The sequence below is a fragment of the Gadus morhua genome, chromosome 21 (assembly GCF_902167405.1).
Source record: "Gadus morhua chromosome 21, gadMor3.0, whole genome shotgun sequence".
Classification (NCBI taxonomy): Eukaryota; Metazoa; Chordata; class Actinopteri; order Gadiformes; family Gadidae; genus Gadus; species Gadus morhua.
The window spans coordinates 9,808,800-9,828,575 of record NC_044068.1 but is presented as its reverse complement, the minus strand read 5'-3'; the positions used below and the strand labels follow the sequence as shown (position 1 = coordinate 9,828,575).

Here is a 19,776-nt window from a genome sequence, read left to right as displayed (position 1 = left end):
ACCTACCACGGGAGATTCCTGGGCGGTATCCAAGCAACTAAACCCTGACGCCACTGCCCCTCCTTCTGTTCCTCCCGTTAAGCAAAAACAACAAGTGAGCAGAGATGAAGCTGTAGCGGGAATCCAGAGGATATATAAATGATGATCATTGAGAGAGTGCGTAGTCGTCGTTATACAGATCAGAGTCATTCCACAAGAGAGTTTCCGTCAGAGGGTTGAAGTAAACGCAGAGAGCCTACCGGTATGGATGCACGTATTTATTTATTCTTAAGTGTCTTGACCAACATTGCAGAAATCTGACTTAACATAGACTCATATCTCAATACCTGTAGGTTTTACGTTTCACTGCTCACAGTTATTGACCTTATAAATACGCGAACGTGTCTTGCAATTTAAATTCCAATGAGACCCCGCTGTTCAATACGTCTGACTTCTGGAATAGGATTGGATTGTGTGTATGCTTCTTCTCACTCATTCACAAATTGTCCATGACAATTTTAAGGCCTAATGAACTTGCTCCTTTTTATCTGTTCTTATAATAAACAGCATGCGCAACTTAGTCGTATGTATCCTATACTCAATCGATTACGTACGGTAACGTGTAAGTGGCTGTTGGCTTACAGGAACCCGCGTAATCAATCAATCAATCAATCAATCAATCAATCAATCAATCAATCAATCAATCAATCAATCAATATTGACTGCGCTGTTCATGTAATCCTCAATGTAGGACCCTCATTCAACCATCGGCATTAGTTAACTTAAGGCTCTAATAAGGTGCCTACTTTGGTCTACATTTCAATATATTTATATAATTTATCCAATTATTATAGGCCTATCATTTGCCTATATCCCCTTCACAGGCTTACTTAAACACTTAAGGCGTACGCCACATTTTCCCTCAAGTGGAGGAGATGTGTTGTATCCACATTGACTCCATTGCATAGACAGTAGAATACCCAGACATTTATAAGCCGTTTGGTCAGACCAGATGTGATGAACTCATACTCATAGCACCACAGAGAAATGGATTTTATTGGTATGGCATTGGCAACCCATACTACTGGAAGTAGTTGCTGAGCTGTCACAATCTGCAGCCAGTAGCGATTAAACCAGAGTCATAATATGGTCGGAAGGTTGGCGTTCTAGGTTGTTTATATGTCTAAAAGGACGTTTAAATCACCGAGGGCCATTTGATCTTTTATTTTTCCGAGCTCTGTTAATGCCATATCACTCTCCAAGCCACCTGGTGATATTGAGGAGGCTATGTAACTTTTGGAAGGAAACAGACGAATAAGTGCATGGTCTTGTTAGAAATGAACTAAGTGCCTGTTAAACTACTTGTCAGCCAGCACAGTAGGAGTAGCTCATTGTTGCTGCTTTGATTCTGCCACCGTTTTCTGTTAAAATCCTCTTAGCTTATGATTCTATTATGCCGCTGTTAATATCAGCCCCTGGATTTGGCAAATTATGTGAAACACACATGTTTCCCTTCCTCTGACTCATTATCCTATTTGCACAAACCCCACATTTTGTCTTTGGATTTAAAGGTCCACTTAAAGGTCCATAGGACCTTTAAGTGGTCTAGGACTTAAAGGTGGTTAGGAAGTGTAACCAAATAAGTAATTAGCCTTCTGCTTTATTGGTTTTGAATGGTCTTTACACCTTGATTTGTCTATAATTCGCATCCCACAATATTGGAACCAGCTCTGTCATTGTTTTCCCTCTCATATTATACATCCTGTACCGCACCGGTGTCCTGTAGAAAACCTTCAAAAGATGCATGTGGCATGGATTCTTCCTCTTTTCTCCAGCACATAATGTGATGCTATTACGATGTGCACTGTCTCAGGAGACGCATCGATTCCTTCCCATACATACCACTCCCTGCGCGTTCAGAGGGGCCAGCCACTTGGCACAGCGGGGCACGTCTCCCTGCACCTTGCCAAAAACAGCCAGGCCTATCATTAGATACAAGGGCAATGACTTCACTGCTGTCCGCTCCGCGGTCCATTATGGAACAACCATAGACTGGGTAAAGGAGGGGTAACTGCTTATTGAGTGGTTAAGCTTTTTGTGCAAAGGAGCATGAGCCTTTTTCCCTTCTCACTTTGTATTGAATGAAAGCACAGTACTTGGACTATCCTTTGTAAATGCCTTCCTTGCGTAGCTCATTATTTGTTTGTGTGATTTTTTGCGAGAAAGGCAGACCTTTTGTTTTTTGTTCATCTTGTTGTTTTTTTCTGTCACTGGATTTTAAGTAACGCAGTACTTAAATACAGTAACTACAGTAATGGGTTAAGAAGTAGCTATCATAATACATATCATAATGCTATTTATTTTAGTGTCACAGGGGATATTTTGAGTTAAGAACACTACACCCACATGCACAATTTTGTTTAGCATCTTTCGCCTAACACTTAAAAACAATTGTCCTTTGAGTCAAAGAATGTGTCGGTGTAACTTAACTCCCACCAGCAGCCTACAGTGAAAAAATAACTATGTGGGGTATCTGTCAACCCACAAATTACACCCTTGGTTTGATATTGCTCCTGCGTCCATGTCAAGATTTCCGAGCCTGAGTTGACCATCATCTGGACAATGTAGTCAGTTTAAGTGCTGAAAATGCTTAGTCCTTCGTCCCATGTGGTGCTGCGCTCTTCCAACCGTACCACCGCCAGCATCGGCCAGTGATCTTTGGGCTCCTCACACAGTAGCAGGGATCGAGTATCAAGTTAACACTCCTCCTCTCTGTCAATCTGCTGCCACAGTCACAGACTGGAACTGGGCTTTTCGTCTTGGGAAACCAAGAGGAAAACACTGAGTCATCCACAGTGGCCATGTTGGTTGCCATGGAAACGTCTCCTTCCCCCAAAAAAAGTTTGTCTGTTTGTGTCAGGTGTGTCTCTGTCCCATGTGCTTCCTCCTATTAACAGATGAAAGCACCCTAGCTACATTAGCACTAGCCACCTAAGAGTAGGTAGGAGGGAGGGGATCTTGCTCTTAGGATGCCTATAGGTTAGGCTGTCGATTTGGACAGTGGGGATCAAATCGAGGACCAATCTGCTGGCAGACGCATGCACAAACTCGTGAATGAAGTTTCAACACCCAAGTTCATATCTAGAATCCCCTTTTACGTTTTCTTTCAGGTTCGGTGTTTATGAGGCAGAACAGCGATGGAAGCGTCCACAGCTCACATGACAACGCTGTGCACCACCAGCGATCCTCAGGAAACGGAGGAAGAGGAGGAGCAGGAGGAGGCGAAAGAGACGGACGCCGGACCCAGCGCGAGCAGTGAGGACGACCACCTCCTGTCCCTGAAGGCCCTGACGGAGAAGCTCCACCTGCAGACGCGCAGGCCCTCCTACCTGGAGTGGCAGGCCCACGTGGAGTCCCCCAGCTTCGGCTCCACGGGCCCCCTGGCTGCACCTGCGGACCGGCCAGGGACCCAGCCTGGAGCCGAGGCATCCCGTCCCTTAAAGGGCCCCATGGAGGAGGAGTTGGGGGAGGAGGAGACCACCACCGCCGCTGCTACTGCTGGGGCGACGCCCAGTGATGACGGGGGGATCCGGTTTCCACCTGGGTTATTGAGGGGCTTCGGAAACATGGACGAGGCTCTTACTTGGCTCCGGAAAGAACTGGTGAGCTGCTAGGTTTAATGTTCATCCAGGGGGCGGTTAATTAAACAGAGAGTTGTTAAAGGAACACGTAAGGCTTAATTTCCCCCATTTATTACCCTGTTGTATCAACAAAGGCATTGTTTAAAGTATATTCACCTTTTACAGTTGAAACCGGTTGGCTGACGTTAGTGTTCCAGAGTGGGGGGGGGAGTATTTCAATGAGGTTATGTTTACAGTGTAATCCCAGGGAGAAACTTAACAGAGTTTAGCAAAGCACATCATTTCGTGAGGGTCTGGAATCACTTCCACTCACTCTAAATGACCTATACAGGATAAGTAATTTAGAGTGAGTGGAAGTGATTAAGAGGGTTAGGGTTAGGGTTAGCCCTAACCCGAGTTGAATCTGAGTTCTTCAGGCATGTATAATCAGTTGTACTTTTAGATTGCTCATTCACTCTTGGTTCACGTACTTAAATGCTGGGCAGCAGAAACCCAATATGGTTCACAGACTCAAACTACTATTGTTTAGACTTACCAAAGGCTTGTCTATAATATTTCGCACGACACCTTTTTATCACACCACACTAGACTATTTGTCTGGACAATATGCATTACCAAAGACACCCATGAACGTGAATACAGAGAAGTTTACAACTTAAATCCCTGGAAATACCATTGTGATCATGGCTATATTCGTGCCTGTCCGCATCGCATCCATTCATGGTCATTCTCCGTCTCTTGGCATCTGGTTGCACTGTTTCTTTAAAAAAAAAAGGCTGACATGCGCGTGCAGGACCAGCAGCTGGCCAGACAGCTCATGCGTCTCCGCGCCGACATCCACAAGCTGAAGATCGAGCAGACGTGCCACCTGCACCGCCGCATGCTGAACGACGCCACCTTCGGCATGGAGGAGCGGGACGAGCTGTCCGACCTGCTGTGCGAGTGTCCGGTCACGCCGGGCCTGGGGCTCTCCGCCCCGCTCAGGCTCATCGGCGTCACCAAAATGAACATCAACTCCCGCCGCTTCTCGCTGTGCTAGCCGCGACCTCCAGGAGATCGAAAGACCTGCAGCTTGGGACGTGGGGAAGGGCTCTGTTTGGCCATGGCAGTGGTCGTTTGGTTTCCAACCAGACCATAAACACACACACACACACACACACACACACACACACACACACACACACACACACACACACACACACACACACACACACACACACACACACACATACATTCACACACATTGTTTTAATATTGATGTTCGCACAAAGTAATGATTAGCAGTAGTTCACAGCAGGGTAGTCTGTTCCATCGATACATGACCTTTAGGAGACCTTTTAAGCCTTTTCAAAAATCTATATTTTTCTTCTTCTCTGTTTCTTCCAAATATCTATGGCGTATATGTCATCAGTCTCCCTTGACCCTACATGTGGACCCGCAATGGGTCCGCGACCCCTTGGTTGGGAACCACCGGGTGGTGAAAACGACCCGACCGGATGGGTTCATGGATGCTGAAACGTGGCTCCAGATTTATCCAGATGATGGTGAAAGAGGGAGACGTAGACATCGTAGGGTTTGATATTGTGTGGTAGGCATTTATGGAAAATAATGAAAATACATCAGATTATTTTACTCTGTTTAATTTGCAGATGGCAGCTAAAGTCTTAAATTGCTTCCGTTAAAGATTTCATGTAGGCTTCCTACATTTGGTCTGCTTAGTATTGGTAAATAATATGGATAGATTTATAACATGTATAATTTAGGGATAGTAGTATCTAAGACTATCCCCATGTACCTGAAATGAAAAATGTATTTTAAAAAAGTATATATTTGTGATTATATATATTTTTTCTAATCACTCTAATTCTCTTATGATGAAATCAATGATGATTAAACTTTATTGTTTTCTTACTGGCTGAGTATCCCTATCACACTGTTGGAAAGGCATGCTGTCTTGACCCGTCCTGAACTCCTGGCTGTAGCGGTCCCTTAAATAATCCAACTCATGACATCCACACCTTTAACCCAGCCTAGCTGGGGACAAGCTGTATCGAGAACAAGAACTGTTCGTTACACGTCAAACTAATGGGCCTCACCCCAGCGTTGCCAAACCCTAACCGCTAACCGGAACCACTAACCCGTCTGAAATATTCATATCTAAATCATAATATAAATGTATTTTTTTAATCAGTATGTTGAGAGTCGCTAGCATGCTAAATGCACAACGACACGATAGCACAGTGTGCATTTAGGCAGAGAATGTGCACCATTTCCCATTCTCTCGGAAAGGGATCAAATGATCACACTGCCATGCTTGGTGGATACGGAGTGGCCATATTATCATCACACACTGAGAGTCAACAATAGTTGGATGTATTTGTCCATCATACTTCTAACATAGCATTAATTCTGTTTTTGGGTGAAATGGATACAATGTCAACCACCATGAAGTGCCCTGCTCACTCCTCAACCAGCAGACAGAGAACTCGTCACACATTTTTAATCGAGGAAATTTACAGACCCAACAAAAGCTGAAAGGAACGCCAGTGGCTCAACATGTAGAAAAAACCTGTGTTTGTACCCTAGTTTGTCGGTTAACGTTTCCTTTCCAATGTCAGAAGGTTCACACCTCTTGTTGTTATGGGGGCCCCCTGCATGTCTCCTACCCTGAGGCCCCTGCGAGCCTCTCTTGCACCGAGACAAAGACATTCGGTTAGATTCATCTTTATTGTCGTTGCGCTGTGTGAGTAGCATAAGAAGTAGGCCCAAGCCGTCAGACTGCTGGTAATGACCTAAATATATATATTAACAGTTAAAGTGGACTTGGATATGAAAATATGTTTCATATAATTCAAAGGGTGACGAAAGAGACAAAAAGTTGCATATTTTATGCAGCAAAGGGTTATCAGCGGCTTTAGGGTGTGTAAAGGCATATCGCTGGCTTTGGGAACACGACTTGGCTTTATGGTGAGTGGGGCCAAGGGGAAGGCATAGTGTAAATTCGGCTCTCTGTGAACCGACGCGTCTCCATTGATCTGTACTACAGGACCCGTGGTGGCCTGGATGGGATCAATGACTTTGCTGAGCAGGGGGATTTTCCTGCATGACTTACAGCTCTATGTGAGCTTATCGCGGCTGAAAGCAAGGAGCCCCTTTCAGTGACTGGCTGCTCAAGTGTCACATCAAGTAGGTTTCTTTAGTGCATGGTTTATCATTTGATTCCTCCTAAAAGTCCCAAATCCAGCCCACCCCCTAACCCCTCCTGTTTGTTGTTAAAATGAGTCATTCAAGGGATAAAACAAGAACATCTACCTTAAAAGGAAAAAAATCTTTAGGGAATGGGAATGGGAAGTTGCCCGGCAACGATTCCAACAGCATGTAATGATTGATAGAATTGCACGTCCATCCTGCACAGATTGTAACTGTGATTATTATTTCATTACACTTTAGTGTTAGTCATCTGTTGATTCTGCTCCCTGAAAACAAAAATACTGATGACGTTATGCTGCTGGTTTAACATGCAATTAAATGATTAGGAGACACAGGAACAGGATAAAATAGACATGTCGGCTCGAACTTTAACCTGGAACCAAAAGAGGATCTAATTGAGGGGTACACATAAAGTAGACAGTATTAACCATCCACTTTGCATTGAGCTGACCAGCAGTTCTAACCAAAAACAAATTTGTAGATCTGTAGAGATCAGAAAAAAGTTTGACATTGGTGCCTGTGAGCAGGAATGTGTACATCATGTCTTGCCATGTTGGGTACTCACACTGAATCCTTTGCAGAACTCTTCCCAATAACTATTTTTTGTCTTCGATCCTATTTACTTTTGTTCGTGGAGTTATGCCAACATTAAAGGTTGATTTCTGAATTAAAAACAAACAAAGCAGACAGACAAATGTTAATTGTTAATAAATATATTTTCACGGTCACTTTTTAAATAGGATATTGATTCGCCGAATCCTGGTAAATAATCAGTTTTCCCTTTCAGAATATTCAAGGGCTTGAATTTTTTTCTTTAAGTGAAAATGTCTTGGGCCAGCAGCTAGAGACACAAGACTTGAATTGCAAGGGGCTAACATGAAGATCTGTCATGGGACAGGGTGACATTTGGTGAGTAATTTACTTTGCGCTAATTCAGATGGTGACTTCATGAGCTAGCTATTGGACGTTTTGAGCCTTTGAGTCAGTACTTTAGGACTTGGAAGTAAATCAAAGTCTTAACATTGGATCCGGGGTCTTTGGCCACCAATGTTGGATTAGTTAAGGCCCAGCCAGGCCTGATATGGAGAAGTAAAAATACTTCTAGGGTGCTTGTTTTAATACGGTCGATGGTGCTCCCCTACTAATCCTTCACTTTAACAGCTTCCAACCAAAGAAGTAAGCCTAAGTAACAATTCCAGTTGTTCTCCAACACAAGGAACGCTCCAGGTAGCAAATTAAATCGTTCTTCTTAGTTACATTTTAGGATTATTCTATTAAAAACGGCTTAATTAAAACCGCTCATGCATTTTGTATGACCTTCTGTATTTATTACATGAATAGAGAAAGGGTTTGGTTTATTTTCCCACTGGATTAACCTGAAATTTTCCGACAGGCCCCCCAATTAGCAGAACTCCTTCATGTAGCGTGAGAAAGCAGACATGACCGGAGCAGCATGGGGGCCCGCAAGTCACGCAATTCTCCGCCAATTTTAACCGTTGTCTAACAATGATGTCACCTTGTCACTAAACGTTAGCTTTGATGCACAACCCTAGCATAATCTGTGCTCGGCTGTTGTTTACCCGCACTGCTAAAGATCGCAGGGTGCCTTGGCTCCCACACAGCGTGTGTCCCGGGCTGGGCTCTGCCACGTGCCAAAGCAGCCTTTTAACGACCAGATGTAGTAGCGTTCCACATCAGAGGTCCCTTGCCCTCGTCTGTTTTGTGTAACTAAACTGTAGGCATCAGCGGCAGAAGGGCAGGTAGTGAGGTCGGCCCTTCCCTTTGTCTGTGTCTGTAAGACCAGAATAAGTAATGATGGTGGATCTGCAAAGATAGGAATAGAAAGAAAAACTAAAATCATGCCAGGCTGGGATAGTCCCAACTCGCCTCTCTTCCAGAGAGCGGAGTATGTCTGCAGCCATGGACAGTATTGGTCAGCGACACTGCTTGGAATAAAGGGATGCAATTTCAGATCATCGTAAGGGCAAATGAAGGATCACTTTGCAAAGCAGCTTCAATAGCCAAGCTGCCACCTGCACTACTCCCTAGCGTTATGAAGCATGCATTCTCAAATTAATATTTTTTAATTAAGTGGCCTCCTTGCAGATGTCAACTCTATATTTGACTATCTCTGCAGACACTTTGATCATTTACATGTTACAACTCACTGTCATTACTGAGGGGAGGGGATGGGGAACCTGCTGAAGGATGCCTGTAGGCCGGGGGGCTGTCAACCTTGGGGATTGAACCCAGTTCTTCTGGCTGGGAGCACAGAATACCCTGGCCTTTACACTTTCCTGTTCTTCTCATATGATATTTTATTATAGTTGTAATGCATTCATTGTGTCTACACTTGAGATAAATATTTATAGTTTTCTTTTATCACAGACACATTTGGTAGATGTTATTTTCTTTACCTGACATGTTTCGACGGATATACTTCCGTCTTCATAAGAAGGTCACACGGGTGTATTAGTGTGACGCGTTCTTATCAGCTGACGTTAACGGAGATGTGATCCACCTGGCTGTTTTTTGACGGGTGAACCACACCTCCTGCTGCCAGTCCGCCGCCCCCCAGGACGGAACTCCAGGTATGGAGAGCATCGCCTTCAGGCTCCGCTTTCTTATTTCAATCGCCTCCTTTATCCAACGGTGGTATCGGCCGTTTTCCTTCCTGCTTAATGACTCTGGCATTGTCCCAATCCATGATATGGTTCTCTCTTTTGCAATGGTCCGTTATGGCTGATTTGAGGTTTTCTTGCTGGGCCTTGTCCTTTATTGCTCGTTTGTCTGAGCTGCCTCCCTTTCACATTCCTTTTTATGTTCTTTCTTTCGTGTGGTAAAACTCCTTCCCGTCTCCCCAATGTAGGTTTTATTGCATGATTGACATGGGAAGTATATCTGTCGAAACATGTAAGGTATGAGAAAATAACATCTACCAATATCAGTCTAAAATAACTATAAATAGTTATTTTATTATAATTGATTCATTTAATAATTATTAATAATTGATGACAATGATCAATTAAGATCAGAACACAGCTAATGTGAAGTAATTGTTATTTAATATCCATGACATGTCCGCTGTACAGACACAGCTCATATCGCCAGCTTGGCAACAGTACTGCAGAGTGAAAGGCACCATAACCGCTATATGGGAATATCACAGTAACACGACACTTCGTTACTGATCTAAATTGAAGAGAGAGACTAAACATCAAACCCTGTCCATCATTGGCTCTCTGGCTTTGTCAGTTCTGGTCCTCCTCACCCAAATGGCATTTCCTTTGTTGGCAAACTAATAGTCCTTTTCACAGAGCACCGTGAAAAGGCACTGTAAAAAGGACTATTAGACGTTGTCTATTACACATTGACAATACACGTATTAAAGCGATGACTAAAATATTAAATATATATGAACCATATAAGCAAAGAATAAACAAAAAGTTAATCGAAGAACACATGGAGGGAGAGGGGCCGGGGTTAAAGGGAAGTGGAAGTGGATAAAGAACAAAAAGCATCCAATAACAGTCTATAATATTCCACAGCTTGTACATCGCCCTTTGGATATTGATTCTTTAATACTCCAGAGTCTATAGAGGGGATATTGATTATTATAATCATAAACCCTCAAAAACCGCTGGGGTAAATCGCTACATTGTCTACACGCGAGGCAGATACTGCCAATAAAGCTTTATAAACAATAGATACAACAAAATAATCTGTTAAACGTCATAGGCTATGGGTATCTTTAGAAATACAGCAATTAGTGAGTAGAGGACTCATCGACATCTGGTTGAAATGTTGTTGAACGAAGAGCTTACAACAATAGACGCCTAGCTTGTGCTACCAGGTGCAAAGAGACCACCTGGTAGCACATCAGAATAACCGGGAGCTGCCCTGTAGGGCCGTAAGGGTTAAGATACCATTAAAGTTTCACAGACTTGTCTCCTTCAAAGTTGGGGGGGCAAAAAAAAAAAAAACATTATGAAAGTGTCATGAAATGTCAGTGCCTCTCGTTTAGCGCCGTTGTTGTTGTTGTTATTGTTCCTCGATCCACTGTTCCAGGGATGAGGGTCTGTGGGTTGGCAGGCACCCACGGGTCCCATGGGGGGGGGGGCGTGTCAGGGCGAGACCCCGCCGTCCTGGTCCATGCTGACGCCCAACGCCTCGATGTCGTTGCTGATGTCGGTGATCATGCGGTCCCACTCGTCGCCCTCCGAGGGGGCCGGGGCGTCGCCGCCCCCCCCGCTGTGGGTGCTGTCCCCGCCCACCGTCCCGGCCCCGTTGGCGGTGGAGTCGGAGGCGGAGCTCGCGGTGCGGCGGTAGCGGCCGAAGCTGTCGGTGATGATGCCGCGGCCGTCCTTCACGCCGATGGTCTCCAGGAAGTTCTCAAAGTGCTGGCTGTCCTTCTCGGGGATGAAGGGACGCAGGCCTGTAGCGGGGAGGAGGGGGGAGGGGGATGGGAGGAGAGCAGAGGAGAATGAGGAGCCGGACGCAAGTGGTGGTGTTTACCAAATACGTTGGACGAACGCGTCTGCTGGACGACTCAACAGGAGCTCGATAAGTACCCAGGAGGAGGAACTTCCTGCTGTCCCCGTAGAGCTGTCTCAGGTTGATGCAGAACTCGTGGATGGAGGCTCCGTTGCGGTACTCGTGAAGCAGCGTGGCGAACTGCTGGATCTCCTGAGACGACAGCTTGGTGCGTAACTGGAGGGGGACGAAGAACAGGGGAATCAATCATTCATTAGCAGTAGGAGGAAACTTCTGCTGTACAATAACGGCATGGGGGGAGAGAGAGAGAGGGGGAGAGAGAGAGAGAGAGAGAGAGAGAGAGAGAGAGAGAGAGAGAGAGAGAGAGAGAGAGAGAGAGAGAGAGAGAGAGAGAGAGAGAGAGAGAGAGAGGAGAGAGAGAGAGAGAGAGAGGAGAGAGAGAGAGAGAGAAGAGAGAGAGAGAGAGAGAGAGAGAGAGCGCGCCACTGAGAGTCCCGTACCGTGGTCATGTAGTCCTGGAGCAGCTCCGCCGCGGTGGTGCTCAGCTCCCCCTCGCTGGCCGCCTTGGTCTGGGGGGAGGCGGGCGTGGAGGGGGAGCTGTCGGCCGCCTCCAGGGAGCCCTCGAAGGAACTGCAGGGGGAAGATGGTCAACGTCAGAGACACACTGGGATCAGAGACGGGTTAGGCACATGGCACCTTTTAAAACGACAGTTAACAAAGTGCTTGAACAGACAATAAACCTGAATAAAATATATACAAAATGGAACTGAAGGAGCATTGCTAAGATTCCATTTCTCAGGTCTGCAACCCATAAATATTGTGAATAAGGTCAAAGGTCAACATTTTGAAATAAAATATTAATAAAAAAGACAAAAGGAAAATGTAAAAAGGAAATGGATATATGCATTAAATAAATAAAACAATAAAAGCTGAATGATAGCACTGCTAATGATTATCTGTGGCCCACTGCTTGGATGGTGAACCTGTGGTAACCCACAGTTCTCCTCAGGGTATTGGATTACACGCCATTCGAATGCATGAAACACTGGCTTCAAAACAGACAAGCGGTTTGCGAGTCAGCAGATTCCATTGAGGATGGCTAATGCTGGTGCAGAGTCTGGGAAAAAAGCAGCCCCTTGCTTATTCTGCGGTATGACATTTCCAATGAATTGCAACATGGTAGTGTGGGGAGGGGGGCGACAAAATTGTTGTTTGCACCATTATCAGTTATCAGTGTAAACCTTAAGGACGCGTGCTGTCTCGGCGACACTGGGTACGTACAATGTGCTGGCCTCAGCTTCGAAGGCCTCTTTTGCGTCCACCTTGCTCGAGGAGTCTGTCGGAAAAATAACCAGTAGAAACATAATGAAAACATCAGAATTTGAGCACGAAAAAAATGCATATTATAGAGTATTATACAAATCTGATTGAACTATAATCAATTGAGCTTGAACAACACAGGAAGCCTTTAGCTGGCCCAAACGGCATGATTCTTCACTCAGAGCTCCTTTTTCAAATGTACCACTCAGCAATCACAGCAAAATGCGTCAATGGCCAGTTTATGAGGCGGCCGGGGGGGGCAAAGTCAAAGAGAGAAGTCAAGGTTGGAGCGTGACGCAGGCACGGACAGGCCCTGTCAGACCGCCCCGTGATGCTCTCCTTACCGCTGTACAGGGACAGGTGCCTGGTGGGTGTGGTGGCGCCGTCGAATATGGCCCGGTCCAGAAAGTCGATGGTGGACTCTGTGTAGACGATCTGGAACACCTGGCTGAGCAGCAGACACAGCTCCTCCGCCGTCGCCTGGAGGGAAGACATCACAAACTAAGATGCAAGGAGAGACAGGATTTTGCCATGATGTACTGTTAAAAATAATAATAAGTTGGACAATCTGGACAAGCACTCAGCAGATGTGGATGATGACGATGATGTATAAGCATCATGGGAGACATGACAAGACGCAAACCAACAACGTTTCTAAGAGAGAGGATGTAGGGAGGAGCTCAAAGCCAGTGCTAGCGTGTTTGCATCAAAGGTCTTCACCCCAGGAAGGCCCCCATCCCGGATCAAACTAGAGGAGGACGCCGCCGTGCGTCCGTGTACAGATGAGGTACCTTGTTCTCCACGGCCAGCACCAGCAGGCAGCACACCTCCACCAGCCCCGCGCCGCTCTCCGACAGGGAGCCCAGGGTCTGGGACTTGTTGAGGTCCGGACAGGAGCTGGGGCACGGAGAACCCCCGGACTCCTGGGCTGGAGACACGGGACGGGGGCGGAGGGCGGACGGAGAGCACGGGAGTGTTAAGACTTGCAGGATCGGTGTGCTAACTGCGTCTTCTACGTATGAATAAATAGACAGTAGGAGATAAACTGTCGACTTTTTTGGAATTTAACTTCCAGCGAAAATCGGAATCGCGCAAACACTTTTATCCATGGCATCTTACGGGTGAGATCGGGCTCAGAAGAGAAAAAGCATCCAGTGTAAATATGGCACGCTGTCACAAGTCGCCCTATGACCCTTCACCACGCCCCGACACCAAATCGACAGGGGGCACTGCCTCTGGTCGTCCGTCCCTCCCTCCCTCCCGATCGACCCCTCACCCGTCTTGAGCACCACCAGGTGCAACGAGTCGTCCCGGATGTAGGAGACGGCGGCGATGTCGTGGATGGGCACCCTGAGGATGATGTCCTCTCCGTCCCTCCACACCAGCTTGATGTTGTAGGCGGAGAGACTCACCACCGCGTCCAGCTCCGGCGTCAGCTGGCCTGCCAGCTGGTTCGTCTTCTGGGGACAACAGGACGGGTGGACCCCGTGTGTTACTATTTAGTGTTTGAGCACATGGCAGCTCAACCTTTTTGTTACCGTTACCAATCTATCAAGTCTGTTTTCTTTGCAATTAACAGGCATGGGATGGAATCCTGAATCCAGTCCCTGGGATTGGAACAGCCCAGCCACCACATCAGTCTGCCCTCCTATATACAGTATATGAGGCGGTGCTGTCTGAGGACCTTACCCTTGCATTGTCGATGAGCTGCAGGACCTCGGTCCGACTGGAGGGGTTGAGGTAGCCTGGCACGGACGTCAGCTGGCCCAGGTACTGCACGGTACAAAAACAGGGACTCAATATGGACTCCATATGAACTGCCTCGTTGAGAGCTTCAGTCTATTCTGAATGACCAACTACTTGAACACGCAACCATTGAGAAAATCAAGGTGTCATACCTTGAATAAAACATTCCACTTATTTAGAGCGATCAGATTTGTCGAAAATGTATTTATTTCGCTCGAAATGAAGTGTTTTCCCACCAATCAGATAGTTCCATATTTAAATGTATCGTCCCTTAATCATATCGTATGTATCTAGATACGTATCGTATCGTCCTATATAGGAGAGATGCACACCCCTACTTCTTCCATTAGATTTGGCGAGTATTTATTGCCTTAGAAGGTTTAGGGTTATTGGGTGTCTTAAAATGTGATCATGGCTTTATGTGAACAAAATTGACCCAACCATATTTTCCTATAGGGTTTCCAAAAGAAAAAACGTTTCTGGAGTAATGCTGTGTGACTCACTTTGACCTCCTTCTCGATGTAGTCGTTGAGTAGGATGTCGGGGTCGATGCGGTGGTCGGGCTGGGACAGGGAGAAGGTGTGGAGGGCCCGCCTCTCGGTGGTCTTCTCCGAGGTCTTCTTGTCCCGGCCACGCTCTCCCTTTAGGAACACGCGCTTGAACGGCGACACGATGCCGGGCTAACCAAGGGACGAAAGGAGAGTTTAAGGAAATTTGAAGGGTAGATGGGATGTTGGTTTGATAACGAGTTGAAGCAAAGTCTATAGTTTTTTCTACCTTCACTTTTTATATTGCCTTTGTAACTCAATGGACAAGGCAGTGATGAGAGACTTATCATGGGTTGAAGGAGGGATGCCCTCCCACTCGGTTCCTTCTCAAGGTTTTTTCCTTGATAATGAAGGGTGTTTTTCCTTGGCCCTTTGGGGAGTTAGGGTTAAGGGGGTTTTCACAAAATGTGGCCTGTGAAGCCCTGAGAGACCTATACGTAAAATAATGGATATTTTCTAGTTAAGGGTAGATGGAAAGGTAGCTTGATTCCAGTTGAAATACACTCTATAGTTTTTTTTAACATATTTTTAGGGACTGTGGCTTTATGCACAGGGTAGAGACGGAAAAAGGGGAGTACTATTCTCAAGTAGTTATAATTGAGTTTAAGTACATTTTATAGTTTAAGCGCAGATATAAGAGCAGTTTAATTGTAGTTGAAAGATATTCTATAGTTTAAGGGGAGATATAAAAGTGGTTTGATTTGAGTTGAACAGTATTCTATAGTTTAAAGGCAGATCTAAAAGTAGTTTGATTTGAGTTGAAAGATATTCTTTAGTTTAAGGGCAGATCTAAAAGTGGTTTGATCCTATCAGCCACAGCCTTGCGGTTCTTAGCACAGTACTCGCCATAGGCAGCCTGGGCGCATTTCAAAGAGTCTCTGAAACACAGACCATGGACCACATTATATACAATTAACATGAGCTTGAAAATAAAAATACACATAAAGACATCTTGTGGGAAGCACAAGCCGGAAGAACAAGATGAAGGAAAGATACAGCTCGACCCCACCCACTCTAGACAATGTAGACCCGAATTACTGCAATGTGATTTGTGTAGACAGTGGTGACTGTGAATAGTGATACTGCTAGTTTGGGTCAGTTAACACATTGTAAAAAGAAGTGGATGGTATTTAAAAGCACTTTTATAGATATGGTGATACTCAATGCGCTTCACAATTAACCCACATGGTGATTAAGTAGCTCTGAAATACATCCAAAAACCAATTCTGATGATTCTATATGCTAACATGAGGACAAGATAGGGCTTAAAAGTATCTTGCAAGTCAATATCAGATGCACATATAATCAAATTAAATTGAAGATGCTCTTCAAATTAACTTCAGATTAGCGTTCAGAAGAAATGTTCGAGAGAGAATCAAAGGCAGAGGATCATATCACAAAAGGTAAACGTTGAAAAAAATCCCCTCAGCAAAGAGGAACTAGTCCTCGTTTTTCTTCCTGTTCACCCAAATTACACACATTTTCAACCCTACGTGTTTCAACTTGCATATTAAATTGCACTCCTTATTATCAGCTTGCGCTCAAAAATGAAAGGATCTCAATTCCTCCATAGAAACAGCATGTAAAACAAAACATGCCTTCACATCCATAGCGTATGAAAAACAGCAAAAATTACCTCGTAATCCATGTGATCTGACTGATGTGGCTACTTAACGGGACGCAGAGTTGATGCGAGAGACGTTGTGGGTGGACGCATTCCTCCCCTCACGTCAGCCACACTACGTCTGTCACCTGTTGTCTCAAGTCACTAGCAGCCTTAGCAACGGTTGCTAACTGGGGAGGACGAGGGGCGTATGAACTTGGTGTATTGCTTTGTGTGTGTGTGCGGCTTCTACACATGCACAAATGCACACACTCAGAGAGGAGCACCTCTGACTCTAAAGAGAATCCAGAACCGGAAAGGGCCAACCACTTACTTCCTGTGATTACACTGGTGGTCAATATTTGCACAAGTTTAACTTGCATTGACTGCAAAAACAGAAACACATCCGACAAGATACATATGGGCTCATAATGTGGACTTCACTCAATCTGAACAATTGTATTTGTATTTATTTTCAGTGGCCTATTAGGGATTTTTTCCCTTTAAAGTGTCCACACAATCTTTGATAAATGATCTCGTATTGTGGACCGGTACACCACGCAGTCCCAATACATTATTCAGCAGTTTTTCGTTTCTGGTGGCTGCTGGTGGTAACAGAGAGGTGCATTAACATTTCATGGGCCTTCTCTCGGGAACCGGCAGAGAACAGCAAGCACAGGTAGCTCTCTGGACAGTCTGGCCACAGGAAGCCCAGCACCAGTTTATTTTCTCTATGGAATTTGGCTTTGCACACTGAAGATGATGAACAGGGAGGTAACTGAAGACGTTCTAACTTTCCAACCGGAGAAAACACTGGAAATAAACTCAAAAGCACCAGGATCCCATGGTTTAGTTCTTGCCAGTGCTGGACAAAGGAAAACATAGGCAAGTGTGCTCTCATCAAATACGTGTTTTAAAAAATAACATGACTCAGAACAGCTACAGCTAAGCTAGTTATCTTAACAAAGTGAAGTCAAACTGATGATACACCAAAACTAAGGTTTTTTTCTCCCCCACATTCACGTGAAAAAAGCCTTACAAGCAGTGTGTTTAACATAACAAAGTAAGAATATTTCTCTATAAATGGGAGTCAGCCTGTATTTGAATGGCTATGAATTATAACAAACGTTACAAATAGGTTATAAAATAGGTGTCTACATTGGCTACGATCCAATGGCGCCCCAAAGTGGTAGAGAGCAATATTGCATGAAATGCTAACAACATAAATTGATATCTCATAGTAGCCTGTTGAGATCTATTGATTACTGTCATGAAACCCTCCACAAGGCTCTGCAGAGCACATTTGGCCAACCAGGTAACGCTTCATATGAACCAAGCATGATGCTATATTTTATCTTGAGGTGCGCTTCCAAGTAATTTGAATGACGAGTTAAGAATTTCTCCATCATCCACAAACCATAAAACTACAGGATAACGTCAGGAAACGTCAGGATATCCCGACTACAATGTTGACAAGCAGATCTTGCAGCAGATATATGATCTGTAATGGAACAATGGTTTGTATTGTATTGTGATAATGCATGGTGTGCTTTCATAAAATGTTGACATACTCATTAACACTTATTAAATTAAGCTATGGAGTCCAGAATGAAAGCGGAGATAGAAAACAGAGATGATGTGTGTTTGCTTTATGTTTCACGATAGACACTGCAAGTTTTAATAAATAATGTATATGTTATAGATTACAGTAGTTTACAAAGTGAACACATAAAGTAAATTACTTATATACCTTTGACGTGTATATTTGTAAATCTGAATTAAGTTAGGATTAACTCCAAGCGCATTAATGTGTCCATTTTATAATCGATTTAGGGGGCGTAAACTGCCAAATATTTGAGATCTAATAACCTGAGCTGTACAAATCATAAACAAGTTGCTACTTTCAGAAAGTAGCCTATACACCACGAGCTGAACTGTGTTTGAAGCAGCGGAGACATATATTATCGTATACACAGGTAGTACACTGTAATAATACAGCAAGTACTGAATCCTGTTAGCAAGCTAGGAAGTCAAATAATTCATAAGGTAATCCCCTACTTACCTTTTTAACTTTTTTTACATCCTCTTCCATATCTACTACGGCAACGTTGTCCTCGTCATATTCACATCAACATAAGGAGATCTTTCGAGAGCACACATTACTGATTGTCATCCTCTGACAACTTTATGGAAAAGGGCTTGGTTAGCCTGCTGGCTAGCCTAGCATAGCTCCTGGGATGGGTTGGCTTACACGCAGGGAATTTAAGATGGAATTTGACATCGTTATTAAACAAGACACACACTTTGGTATTTAAGGAGTGGGCACACTGTGTTCAGACGGAGTATCAATATCAGCAAAACGAACTGGTGGAGAAGAATAAATAACTCGGGCGTAACATTTTTAACTTTTTAACACTATCGCCATTTTGGGCGTTGAACTACAGTGTGACCCAGCATGCTTTGCGCGTCTATTTTGGCAGGGGACACGCAAATCAACAAGTGATGAGCACTCTCGTCGCCTATTATTATCTTATCCATGGGTCCGTGTGCCATGACGTGTGTAAGAGCATCGTACTGGTATACTTCCATCTGCCCAATATTAACCTTATGCTTGTATATAGGCCTACTGCAGTTCGATTGATAGTGTAGGGTAAAAATGAAATAATAAGGTTGATACATTTTCCAGGTTAATATCCATATACACCCCTTCGTTATACCTATGAAGAGGCACACATGGGGGACATTTTAATTCATACATTGGTCTTTTTCTTATACTTTCGTTTGTAGACATATATCATCCATCCATTCTTTCATCCATCTGCCATTCATTTCTTGCATCAATTTATTCATTTGTATAACTAATGATAATCCTAGTTTGGAAATTGATGTAGGCTAACACCATAGCAGGGAGATTGGAGAGATAATCATTTATTAATTGGGTTGATATGATATTATATATTTTTGCCCAGAAATAATCTGAAATAAATACAATACTGGTACACATTGCACTTTCAAAGACTATATTTATTTTGTTCTCTTCTGTTTGAACAGTCTGATATAATAATCTACAGTAAGGCTTAACATTACATTTTTCGCTTAATATTTCTGTTTTCATCTAAAAACCAAAACATACAAAATAACTTTAGCACCATGTTATCAATAATATTCATATTGTTCCCAGAAATAGGGGTTAAGTACAATACTGGACATCAGTTTTGCTCTTTTTTTTTTCTTC

The 19,776-nt window shown here is 44.2% G+C and overlaps 2 protein-coding genes across 4 annotated transcripts; one reads left to right on the top strand and one right to left on the bottom strand.

Annotated features, from left to right (window-relative positions):
• The first annotated feature begins 49 nt into the window (after positions 1-49).
• fam167ab (family with sequence similarity 167 member Ab) lies at positions 50-4,841 on the top strand. The gene is made up of 3 exons (XM_030344421.1): positions 50-241; positions 3,150-3,641; positions 4,396-4,841. The coding sequence occupies exons 2-3, from the start codon at positions 3,177-3,179 to the stop codon at positions 4,657-4,659; spliced, it is 729 nt and encodes a 242-aa protein (XP_030200281.1). The 5' UTR covers positions 50-241; positions 3,150-3,176; the 3' UTR covers positions 4,660-4,841.
• A 5,032-nt stretch (positions 4,842-9,873) lies between these two features.
• ccm2 (CCM2 scaffold protein) lies at positions 9,874-19,012 on the bottom strand. 3 transcript variants are annotated; one of them, XM_030345514.1, is made up of 10 exons: positions 18,604-19,012; positions 14,894-15,070; positions 14,334-14,417; positions 13,921-14,101; positions 13,436-13,572; positions 12,989-13,124; positions 12,606-12,660; positions 11,825-11,954; positions 11,402-11,540; positions 9,874-11,265 (listed from the first exon to the last, which is right to left on the bottom strand). In XM_030345514.1, exons 1-10 carry the CDS (start codon positions 18,631-18,633, stop codon positions 10,955-10,957), a joined length of 1,380 nt encoding a protein of 459 aa, XP_030201374.1. In that variant the 5' UTR covers positions 18,634-19,012; the 3' UTR covers positions 9,874-10,954. The 3 variants fall into 3 exon arrangements, with proteins under 3 accessions (XP_030201374.1, XP_030201373.1, XP_030201375.1); XM_030345513.1 differs by having other exon boundaries at positions 13,921-14,104; positions 18,604-19,011; XM_030345515.1 differs by lacking the exon at positions 18,604-19,012 and adding an exon at positions 16,575-16,887 and having other exon boundaries at positions 13,921-14,104.
• Positions 19,013-19,776: the final 764 nt, after the last annotated feature.

Bases quoted from the DNA above. Each gene is read 5' to 3' on its own strand.
- fam167ab (XM_030344421.1), top strand. From the start codon at position 3,177: ATGGAAGCGTCCACAGCTCACATGACAACGCTGTGCACCACCAGCGAT. The intron at 3,642-4,395 runs GTGAGCTGCTAG...TAAAAAAAAAAG, and splicing joins CTTGGCTCCGGAAAGAACTG to GCTGACATGCGCGTGCAGGA.
- ccm2 (XM_030345513.1), bottom strand. From the start codon at position 18,633: ATGGAAGAGGATGTAAAAAAAGTTAAAAAG. The intron at 13,573-13,920 runs GTGAGGGGTCGA...CCGTGTCTCCAG, and splicing joins CCTGGTGGTGCTCAAGACGG to CCCAGGAGTCCGGGGGTTCT. The intron at 13,125-13,435 runs GTACCTCATCTG...TCTTCCCTCCAG, and splicing joins TGCTGGCCGTGGAGAACAAG to GCGACGGCGGAGGAGCTGTG.